Source organism: Amphiprion ocellaris, chromosome 17, assembly GCF_022539595.1.
Source record: "Amphiprion ocellaris isolate individual 3 ecotype Okinawa chromosome 17, ASM2253959v1, whole genome shotgun sequence".
Lineage (NCBI taxonomy): Eukaryota > Metazoa > Chordata > Actinopteri > Pomacentridae > Amphiprion > Amphiprion ocellaris.
The window spans coordinates 18574488-18586706 of NC_072782.1; the positions used below are offsets into that span (position 1 = coordinate 18574488).

General features: G+C 37.8%; 1 protein-coding gene across 2 annotated transcripts in view; it reads left to right on the forward strand.

Annotated features, from left to right (window-relative positions):
- ap3b1a (adaptor related protein complex 3 subunit beta 1a) overlaps window positions 1–12219 on the forward strand; it is a 79256-nt gene that overhangs the window by 30128 nt on the left and 36909 nt on the right. For both annotated transcript variants that reach the window (XM_023276389.3, XM_035951051.2), the window contains exons 12-19: window positions 343–405; window positions 751–883; window positions 1228–1337; window positions 1469–1645; window positions 3086–3272; window positions 4091–4221; window positions 7853–7994; window positions 9123–9297. In XM_023276389.3, coding sequence (XP_023132157.2) covers window positions 343–405; window positions 751–883; window positions 1228–1337; window positions 1469–1645; window positions 3086–3272; window positions 4091–4221; window positions 7853–7994; window positions 9123–9297 — 1118 coding nt within the window. The remainder of the gene's footprint in view (window positions 1–342; window positions 406–750; window positions 884–1227; window positions 1338–1468; window positions 1646–3085; window positions 3273–4090; window positions 4222–7852; window positions 7995–9122; window positions 9298–12219) is intronic.

The following is a 12219-nucleotide window of genomic DNA, read 5'->3' on the forward strand; positions in this document are numbered from 1 at the left end:
AGAGATGGAAATGATTTCATGAGCATCTGAGCACAGATTAAAAGTGTAAAGTTGTGTTAAAATTACACATGTGCATTTTGTTTCTCTTTGTAGCTAATAAAGGAAGGGCAAAACATTTTATGTCATGGCTTTCAAAAATGTGTTACACATTCCCATGTTTTTTCACAGTTTTTCTTCACATTCACACGTGGTAAATGTCGTTTTGTCACATATTTACATAGGGTGATATACAACAACATTTCAGATTTAAATTTCCATAAACCTTTCTGAAATGTTCGTATACCTATTCCATAGTCACCTTGTTTGTTTAGAAAAAAAAAAAAACTGCTTTGTAATTTTCAGTTGGAGATCCTGACTAATCTGGCCAATGAAGCCAACATCTCCACTATTCTGAGGGAATTTCAGGTTTGTTCTTTGTTTCTGTTTGGCTGTTGATGATAGGATTATATGATTGATGAAAATGATTAAGCTTTTAAAAGCCGACGTGTACTGATTTCCATTAGTATAATCTGTTATAATGTCTTTCTAATGTTCTTGTTGTCCAATGTTTAATTGTCTTTTTTCAATGCTTCATTGTTGCCCATTTTTGTAACAATACTTTGTGATTCCCCAACATAAATTAAGTTTATTAACAATATGAACTCTGACAGTAGTTAAGATGTGGTATCAACTTTGTTGTATTACGCCTCCTGGTGACCTCTTAACACTTCTCATTGTCCTTGTTCTGGTTCCAATTATTTTTTTTTTTAGACCTATGTAAAAAGTCAGGACAAAGCGTTTGCAGCAGCTACCATTCAAGCTATTGGCAGGTGTGCTACCAACATCTCGGAGGTGACCGATACGTGCCTCAATGGCCTGGTGCTGCTACTTTCCAACAGAGATGGTAAACTGTCTTAGTTGAGTGCATACTGGGACGGGTGACAAATTCACAGACAAACCTACATAAAGCCCTGACTGCTCCCTCTGACACAAGAATCTTAATAGTTGCCTGTAGTGTGTCATGAACCATTATTTTCCACTTATGTAGTCAAACCATGGCAGTATAATACTTGTTTGCAGCATGATAGAGCCAACAGGATCCCCTTATTGACAAACAGCCAAATGTACAGGTTTTTCCTGTGGTTTTTCACCTGTCTGTTTCTACAGTTCTATCTTGTCTTCTGCACTGAAGCACTTTAAATTTCCAGATTTGTGTCAGTTTTGTGAAGATTTCTTTTGTTTCTACAGAGACTGTGGTGGCTGAGAGTGTGGTGGTCATCAAGAAATTGCTTCAGACTCAGCCTACCCAGCACAGTGAAATCATCAAACACATGGCCAAGCTCTTTGACAACATCACTGTACGATTTATCATTACATTATGTCAGCTGCTGACCCATTTGTTTTTTTTTTTTTCAATGTGAAAGTAAAGACAGTAACAGATTTGTGTGGTAAACTAGTGATGTGACAGTGGCAGTTCTTTTCCTTGCAGGTTCCCATGGCCCGAGCTAGCATCCTGTGGCTGATTGGAGAGTACTGTGAGAGGGTGCCAAAGATTGCACCTGATGTCCTCCGTAAGATGGCAAAGAGTTTCACAGCAGAGGAGGACATCGTCAAGCTGCAGACAGTCAACCTAGCAGCCAAACTCTACCTGACCAACTCCAAACAGGTAAAAATAAGACACCAATATCACAATCATGAGATTTTGTGTTGACTTTAACATGGGGCAAATTTGATGCAAGATTATAGCCACTGATATCTGAAAATATTCACATTCATTGTTTTATTTCACACAGCTTTGTCTTGGAGTAACTTTGCATTTGTGTTGTGCGACTGGAAGCTAAATGCCCAGTTTAAATATAGAGCCATGAATGTAATGGTGCATCTCTTAGTGCAACTTGCCGTCTGCAGGCCCATTCAGTTAGATGGGATGATATTGGCCTCTGAGCTGGGTTTATGAGCCCGGACACTGCTGTCTCAAACGAGCACATTATTACACCTCTTGCTCCTCGTAATGTGTTGGGAAGGATAGGGAAGGAGAGAGGGGGAGATGAAGACAATGCAGTAAAGGATTAGGGTGATAATGCTGCCTTCATAGCAGCAGTGATTTTTGTTTTTATGGCTGCCTAAATAATTTATGCGAGTGGAAGTGCTCTTTCTCCCTGTGCAGGGTAGGAAAAAATTTGTTTGTCCAGACTGAAATGAGGACCAAGCCTGATAGAGGAAGAAAAGGGGGTGGAGGAGACGTCTGAAAATAAGTGGCAGCCATTATGAAATTCACATTTGCTCCTTGCTCTGTTCAAGTGGTTGTACATAGAGTTTATGGATTTTATTGAGTTTATAAGAACAGTTTGACATTTTGAAAAATGTCTGTTTCATGCCTGTGCGTTACATTTGTAGCTGGTTAACATAGCATAAAGACTGAAAGCAGGGAGAAACTTTAAGCATGGCTACAACTGCCTCCAACTCTACAGAGGAGACAAGTGCATTCATTTCTTCTATACGTTACGTTGCGTATCTGTTCATCTAGGAGTTGCAATCAAATAGTTCTCAGACTGTGTGTGGTGTGTGCACAGAACATTTCACGGTCACTCATTTGCAACACGAGTGAGCAATAACTGTCTCGAGTTAGGATTTTTTGTGACATTGTGCTATCAATAGCAAAACTTGTGTTACACATTTTTGTGACTGCTGGTAGGCAATTACGATAACTCAGACTTTCACAAAGAGCAAACCAAACACTCTGTGTCAGTCAGTAGCCAGGATGTTCCAGCCTCATGAGGAGGATCATTACTGGTGATGAGAGGTGGGTCTGCAGGTACCACAGAGAGACCAAACAGCAGTTTTTACAGTGGAAGACCTGCAGTTTTCAAAGCCAGATAATGCACGACAGGACAGGAGCACAAGGATGTGCAGCGGGAATTGGTTCGCTAAGGTTGGACTGTGAGGGCAGAGTTCTGTAAAGCCCTAAGGTGTCTGAGGGAGAACATTTGGCTCCACAACATGAATTGTGATGCAATGGTATCTAACTGTGTTTTGTTCCACAAACATCTTCCTTCTGTCCTCACAAATACTGCCTTGATGACTGCTTTCTATATTTCACCCTCAGACCAAGCTGCTGACCCAGTACATCCTGAACCTTGGCAAATACGACCAGAACTACGATATCAGAGACCGAACACGCTTCATAAGACAGCTGATAGTGCCCAGCGAGAAGAGTGGCGCCCTCAACAAGTATGCTCGACGCATCTTACTTGCCCCCAAACCAGCTCCAGTTCTTGAGTCTTCCTTCAAAGGTACCTTATACATATGTAATGTCAAACTCTCATCCTTATTTGAAATGTATTAAATTCTCTAAATACCTTCAAAATTTGAGATTAAATCTCTCATATCTTTCATCATCTAAGAGAATGACTGAATACATATTAGCTAGACCTCCATTTCAAATCTAGCAGCTCTATTTCCAGCAGTATGCAAAGTTGATTCAGAACGTGGTTTTATTATTCTGGTGTGTCTGTCTCTCTGAAGGGCAGTTAGGTCAGACCCCTTTACCTTGCACTAATGAGATGGGTAAATTATTGAGCTAATGCTAACCTTTTTCAGACAGCGAGAGGAGAAAAAATCTCCTTCATTTAGCTGTCTTTTCGTTCTCTCTCCCTCCTTGACAAAAGGGACAAAAACTGCCTCCTCCAACATTAAAATTCAGAGGCAGTTTGCACCTACTGGATGTTTATGGAAAGCGTTAACCACCCCTGTCATTCTTAATATTCACAAGTGAAGCCTTTTTTTCTTTTTTTGGTTAGCAAAGCACTGTTTTTAGAGCTCACCTTCCAAGGCACAGATGCTGATTATCTTCTTGTGTTGACCACTGGGGAGAAAGGAGAGGGACTGTGTGCATGTGTTGAGACAAACACAAAAAGGTGATAGTAAATATATGTATATGAATAAGAGGATGCCGAGAACATATATTAGGTACGTTTAACCACCAGCTCCCTCATTAAGACTGTGATTCCTGCTAGCCCCCTTGTTTCTCCTCCTATCAACCTTGATTTTCACCACCGTCATCTTTCTTAACCAGCTCCAACTTTGTAATTTCTCTCTTCTCTACTTTCAGATCGAGATCGTTTCCAGCTGGGCACTCTCTCTCACAGTCTCAACAGTAAAGCTACTGGTTACCAGGAGCTGTCAGACTGGCCAGCTGTTGCTCCTGACCAGTCTGTGAGGAACGTGGAGATCATTGAAGCAGTAAGGAATATACCTTTTTTTTTTTTTTTTTAAAACACAATTCCCATCATTAGCTGTGGTGAAGGTGAAGTTTAGAAATGTAAATTAAAAAAAAAATAAGCAAAACAAACATGAAAATGCAAATTAGTCTTGTTTCTATTAATTGTTTCAGAGCAAATAAAGCAGACTTTGAAGTGTTATAAGAAGGTGGCGGTATAGACTACATTAGCTGTAATATATAGCGTAGAAAAAGACAGAAACAAAACCTGTTTTTGCCAACAGCTAGAGGAAAAAGCAAAAAAAAATAAATCTTTGGTTACCTACAAGAGAAAACTGATAATATTTCTTTCATGTCAACTGTTACTGGCCAAGTTTCATGCCGTCTCAAGATGAAAACAATGAAAGAAATGGTACAGCTGACCAGTCATACGAGTTTCATGTTCGTTATGTCAGAACTTACCCAGAAAGGTCTTTCCATCTCCCCTTATGTGCATCAACTCAAACCACATTGTGATATTGATGACGTTTTTTCTGAATATAAAAATTCCAAGCTTTTTATCTGTTTTCCTGCAGTAGTAATACCAGTTAGATAGTGCTGTTTATTTGGATTGTTCGAACCACAGAGTGACTGCAGGTGGAGAGATGGCTGTATCAGAGCCAAACTAGCACAGTTTTAAATAATTTTTTTTTAACTGAAACTGGTTAAACAAAATAATGATATTTGGAAAAAGGCTGAACATCATGCCGGTAATCGGTTAATTGCTATAGAGAAACACAGCTACTATATTCACTATATTAGAAGTGTCTGAAGAACAACAGAAATCAGTTGGTTTGAGCTGTGGAGCTCATCACAAGTGTCTGAGAGTGCTGTTGTTAGCTCAGCTGTAATGCACAGTGGGTTACTTCATTGTAGAAAGCTAATTAAAAAACAATGAGAGCCACAGAAACAATTAAATCAATCTGAAATCTCTGTTGTAAGTAATAGCCTGCTAAGCGCAGTGCTTGTCTAGGTTGACCTTTGTATGACTGAATGTAACACCATGGCCTGACAATGAACCAGATGTATTGCTGAACTGAGTCAGAATTGACTTTGGTGATGTGTTCACGTGTCTTTGGACGTACTGAAATACAATGCAACAGCTTTAAAGAACAGAACAGAATGGACTAGGCTGAATACAAATGTTAATCCAGACTAAATAATATAAATTAAAAATAGCAAAGTGATTTCCTGTAATAGTTAAATCTCATATGTGTCTATTTCTTATTTACAACAGTTCATCATCTCTTCACTTTGAGCATCTCTGTTAGACATAAAGAGAAATTTGCCCCTCTGCAAACATCAATGAAATAACGCCATTTCTATTGTTTTGACATAAAAACTATAAGGGATATTACAATGTGTTGTAATATGAAGGGAATGTAGGTGCATCTTTAAACAGTCAAGATTTCTGTCATGGAATGAAATGTATCATCATTAACTGTGATGGTTTACAGAACTAAATCATGTTCAAGTAGTGTCAGTGGCATTGTTCCCACCTGGAAGCTCGAATTAAGAGGATGTTTTTACTAGAAAACTATCAAAGTGCTAGAATTTAAATATAACAAGCATCACACCTCAAAAAGCTCATTAATATTTGGATATCAACACAACATCAGGGATCATGACCAAAACTACTCACAAGCACTCGTTCAGCTCTACTAACAAATGAGATGAAAGACTGAACTGGACTTGAACGTAGCAGTGTATTTCTGTTTTATCTCAACGCTGACAGCCTCCAGGGTGACTCCTCTTTAAATGTAAGCTCCCACTGGCTGTCAGTTGAAAGCTCAATAATATAGTTTCCACAGAACGCTGTGAAAAATTATCACAGCCACTTTTTGTCTTGGTAGTTAGGACAGTACAGGCTTATTTGTAGGACACCTATCAGCAACAAGGCAGAGTGATTGACAAAAAAACTAAACAAAAACAACATCTTAATAAGGCAAACTGTTGCATTACATCATCACAATGAATGCAGCCCATATATTTTTAATCGAACATACAGCGGCCTACTGCTGTAATACTCACTAGCTCACCAATATGAGTCAGTCTGCAGCTTTAAAAAGGTTCCCCAGCAAAGGCTCTGCTTGCTTCTTTTTAGTGATATTTAAAGATAGTCCAGCTGTTCAACGAAATTCCCGAGCTTTTTGAAACAGAAGATTATATATCCAGTAGGAGCCAAGGGAGTCTTGAGGCTGAGAATTACTAAGGAACTAAATAACTAAGAATTATAGAATCAAATGGAATAAAGAAAAAAATATAAATGATATTATGTTTAATAGAAGACAACAACAAACAGAAATATTATAAGCTTGTATTTAAAATAACTTCATTTCATTGTGTTGTTATGTAGGTTAAGATGAAAACATTAACAATAATGTTAAGTGTGCTTCGCTTTAACTGGCCTGAGTCAGTTACAACTGGCTTACAGCAGGTTTGTGTTGTACAGGACATTAAAGACAATATCACATAATAACTCAAAATATAAACCAAAATAATCAACAAAATCAGGACAGAATAACAGAAGACAACTTAAGTTGGTATAAGTAATTAGAATCAGTGGATGCAAGTAGATAGTATTTACATGTCTATTTGAAATGTGCATTCTTCTTCTTCTTCTTCTTCTTCTTCTTATTATTATTATATTATTATTGATTGTTGTATGTTATTATTGTTATTGCGCTAATGTAGTAAAACATCTCATTCCAGATTTTAGTGTATGTGGTATAGTTTGTGTATCTGGTACTGGAATAAGTGCACACAAAACTAACCTAGTGATGTGTTCCTTGATGTGACTTCGTCTTGTTTTGGAAGTACAGCAGCAAGTGTTTCATAGGAGGTATTCTTTTGGGTTCAAAGTAAAGTTCAATAGTTTGTGTAGTTCTGAAAAGTCAGGGTGTTAAAGGTAATCTACCAATGACTGTGGTTGGATTGTTTTATCATGTCTAGTGATGTCTGATCTCCCACAACACACCTATTTGGTATTTACCGACTTCTCCCATTTTCAATCCCTTGTTTTATAGCTTTGTTTCACTCCTGCTCTTGGTTGGAGAAATTAACATGCATACCTTTGTTTCATTCAGCTGAAAGTCAAAAACTTTGTTATAAGTTAAAGGACGAAAATTACAAAAATTAAAGCGCTTTGTTTTTCAGTGTGAGATACTATCGATTCTGCATTTTCTCTCAACTCCACCTCAAACTTCATCTTTGCTTCTTTGTGGCAGTTAATGGGTACCCTAATAAAACAATTAAACAACAATAAAGCAGTTGTTAACAAGCTTTCACCCTAGTTTTAAATATAATGCAGATTCAAAAGAAAATACATTTGGTAACTTGTGCACTACAAAATAAATATCAGCAGAAACTGATGTAATTAGCTGTGGTTTTAGTTAATTGACTAATTTATAAGGCTTTTTAGTGAAATGATTGAGAGCCCAAAGTGTGCATTTTTCACTGTTTACTAAAGTCTTCACTCTGAGCACTTACAAAAGAAAAGCTATTCTCAACAAACTCGTAGAACAATTAAAGATCTGAAAGTTTGCTCATCATAAATGATGAACCTTGACTGTTGTGATTTATTTTGCTTCACTTCTCTCTGCTGTGTCTGTTCAGGTGAAAGAATGGACACCGACCGTTGGAAAGACCAAGCAACCCAAATCTGACGACAAGTTCTACTCGGATGATGAAGATGAGAAAGAGGAGGAAGGATCTGACAGCAGTGGCAGTGAAGACAGCAGCAGCAGCAGCAGTGAAGGTTTGTTCATGTATTTTACAATGCAAATGTTTTCATCCTGTTAAGAGAATGATAAGTTATGATTCTTAAAATTTCAGCACTGATTGATTGTTGTGATGCCCGTGTTTTAGTTCTACAAAAAATACTTGAGTCACTTCTTTGTCAAATATAAGAGAAGACTTGCTACCTTTCCACAATGCAGCCAAACAAATTATCAAACCAAACACCATTAGTCAATATTTGGCCTTTTTACTATCTTTTGACACAGTAATTTGATTGCATGTCACAAAGGGCACCTTCCACACATCAGCAAAGCTCGTCGAAGTTTGATACCTTGCTGAAGAATTTTTGTATTGCAGCTTTTCTCAAATTTTGTGTTTAAATGTGCAAATAAGGTAGTATCTAGTTAAACATCCACTCATTTGCATTAAATTCTAAAACAGAAATCTGAAGACTGGACAAAGCCAGCTTCAATTTTTTGTTGTATTTTGTTCATGTTAGAACCAAACTATTTTACAGAGGGGGTTTTGATGTCTCTTTTTATCACTCCATACATTAGAAAATGCTGTCAGCAGACAGAAAATATATATATTTTTGACATGTATTAAGGGATAAAATGTTCTATAATTGAGGTTATGAATGATTTATCAACAACCCCCCTCAATAAAACCCTTCAGAATATAGATAGGAATTATACAGAAAGTTTGGTGTATGTTAGTGTCACTTAAGTGTAGATTTTTGTTTCAGAATAGGACAAAAACTGATTTTGAGAATACAGGTTGAAATCTACAACACGAAAAGACAAAGTGCAGATGAGTGCATGAAAAAAAATTACGTTTTTGCCTTTAGTGTCTTGCCTTAATACAACTCATATAATATAGCTGTAGGTGAGTGAGCAGTAAACAGTGAAGCTCATATCCAAAAGATAAAATTACAAGTATCAACACTGGATTACATGAATACATAATTTCAGGAATGACACACAGTCCGATAGCTACACCTATACTGAGAGCTAATTATTGAATGTAAATGCCTGTTCATAAAGAAATGCAGCTCATAAATATGTCTTAATTCATGAAATCATGTAGAATAAAGCTAGACCTCATCAGACTTATGTTTAATATGCATACTGTATGTGTGTCTGTACAGAGTCAGGCAGTGACAGCGAGGAGGAAAGCAGTGAGTCCGAGAAGACCTCCAGTGATTCTGGAAAGAGTTCCAGTGGATCTGAACAAAGCTCCAGTGAATCCGAATTGGAACAGAAAAAGAAGAAAAAGACCAAGAAAGTGCCGCAGAAGAAAAGCAAGCCAACTGCTGCTGACAGGTACAGTGAAATCCCTGCTGTCTGCTGGAGCCTGAGAGCATCATTTTTCTTCCCTGTGTGAACGCGGTGTGTCCAGATGTTACCTGCTTCTTTCCCACTTAGCTAATTAGACAGGTGTGTGTGTTTGCTAGAAGGACCGGCGTCGTAGTCGACAACAAATGTGACTACGACTCTGCTGCATCAATAATCTGAACCTCCATCTGTTGAAAACTTCAGCCAGTTTTATTATCCATCTGACAGCCCACTTGCTGCTATACAGCGTCCCCAAAAAATTGACATCATTTTAAAAGCAATTATCTTGAAAACTACCAAGTCTAGCTCAATGAAACTGAAAAGTTTAGGTGCTGAACATCCTAAGTTTATTATGGGACCGTCATTCGAGGAATCTGGGTTTCCAAACTTGTTCTCCTTACGGACTTCTTGGGGCTTCGCAAGAGTTTTTCATGAACTTGCTCGACCTTCTCTTCCGATGTTGATGATGGTCTACCAGATCCTTTAGCCCTGCATAAGCAGCCTTCCTCTTAAAATTTTTGGTACCAAGTCCAAATTTGTGTGCCAGTTGGTGAGATTGTTCCAAATTTCACATTGAAGGCACGCTGCACAGTCTTGGGTGACTGTGTGCGAGCATATTCCAAGACGCAAACTGACTCCTCTTTGGGAGTGAACGACATGGCTCAACCTGAAAACAGAACAAAAATAAAACATTAAATATAAAATCTTGATCTCTTTCTATATATTCTGTGAAAATTTGAGGTTATTTCAACAAGAATTGCCAAAATTATTGGCCTGCGAAATGATGTCAAATTTTTTGGGACACCCTGTATTTCCTTCTGCTTAGTTTGAGCTTTTCTGTTTGAATTCTCAAAGACATTTTTTACTTCATCTTTTGTATCTGCCAAGAAAAGGTTAAACTTGAACATTATAACCACCAGATTTTAGTATTTTGGCACCCATAGCTACAAAGTTTGCTTAATTACACGCAATACTTGGAAAAAGACACCCAAAACTAAATCAAGGAAAAAACTCTCAAAATGCTTCATCACGTATGAGCAAAGCCTAAACAACTCTCCAACTGAAAGCTCCAGGCTTTATAGCACTTTTTTTCATATGCTATATCTTTTGGGTGAGATCTTTTGACTAATTGCACTAGACATACGGAAGTTAATGTAACTATGTTCAGCAAATATCATTATGGAATTTCACACATCTGCACTGAGACACTAAAATCCTCTTTGCACAAGGCTAGTATTACCTGGAGACCATGTGATTTGCACTCAAACTTTTGACACTAGCGACAAATATGATATTAGTGGGCTACCACATAGTTACTGTTGTACCATGTGTGGGTCTGCATGCTGTGTAGTGTTATGAACCTCCTGAAATTGTAGCCAAAATGCTGTTCAAATGTTAATTTGTAATTGCAACGCAATTCTTAATCAGAAAAAGGGAAAAAAAAATTAGTTTATTCCTAATAGCATGGGACTAATATTGTAGCAGGACCTCTGTATTTGGTGAAATATGACAGGTATTTAGCGGTGGAAAATTCATTTTACAAAGCACGGATGGAGCAGATTCGAATGGGATTATTATCACAGATGACCGCTGCAATTTTTGCAAATTGGTGGAGGTCCTAAGGTCATTGTAGTCCTGTGCAAATAGGGCTTATGGTAGTTTTTGAAGATAGACACAGTAACTAGTACATGCTTATCTAAGTGGAATAATGATGGGAAAACTCAGATCCAGACATTCTTGTCCAGGTGCTCTTTCCAAGGAAATCCTGAGGCCCCTTTTGTCACTGAACTAATACTTCCTCTCGCAATTTCTAGTAATTTGTAAAAATTGAAGGTCGTCTGTGATGTTAATCCTTTTCAAATCTGCTGTATGTCTATAATTTGCAAAGTAAAAAATTGACTGCTACCTACCATTTTTTTGAACGTTAAAGCATGTCAGTATATTCGAAGTGTGGACGCTTTAATAAGCATCATACTTTTATGAATGAACAGACCTGACCAGACTTCTATTTGTTGCTTGTAATGACACTACTAATAATTTCTTAAAGTATTGTTAAAAAATGTCTGTGTTCCCTCCTTAAATGTCCTTCCTGGCAACTTGATGAGAACACTCCTTCAAGTCAGCCTCAAAATAATATAAGTAGTACAATTAGTATTCATAGGCAATCCTAAAAAATACCAAAAATTGTCACAAACACATTAGAAATATTGGAATGCGTGGAAAAAAATACATCACAACACAAAATATGACACATTTATAAATCAATGCTGTTCACACAATAAGGCACTAAATCTCATTCAAGACAGTTTTTAAAAAAAATTTCAATTTGAACAATGTAATGAAAAGGAATTTTCCTGACAGCAGAACATCTTTTGGGATCAGATGTGCCCTGTTTATCAGATTTAATCCAAATCTGTGTTTTTAAATAGGAAGGAGAAATGACAATTTTCTAGCCATACACACCTATTATGCTGTATGTACACCACCTCTTCCTCTTCTCACACCACACAGACACACACACACACACACACACACACACACACACACACGTGCGCGCACACGGGCGCACGTGCACACACTACCTCTCCCTCTCTCTCTCTCTCTCTGTCGGGCTGGCAGGGCTGCTGGAATATCCTTAGTGTGAGTTCCATTAACAAGCTAATCAAGGAGAATTTTCCTCCAGTAGCGTAACCCACATTTACATGGCTAATGGATAATGACTTTTGATTGGTCATTTAGCAGCCTGGTGTTACCAATGAATGAGATTTGAGTCATTACTACTGAATACGCTCACGCACACTCTCTTACACACTGGCAAATTTAGTTTCTTATGCACTCTACTTCATTTGCTCATGGACACACAAACTCACACAGAATGTACCTGATTTTGCTGTGTGACAGGCCGCCGGC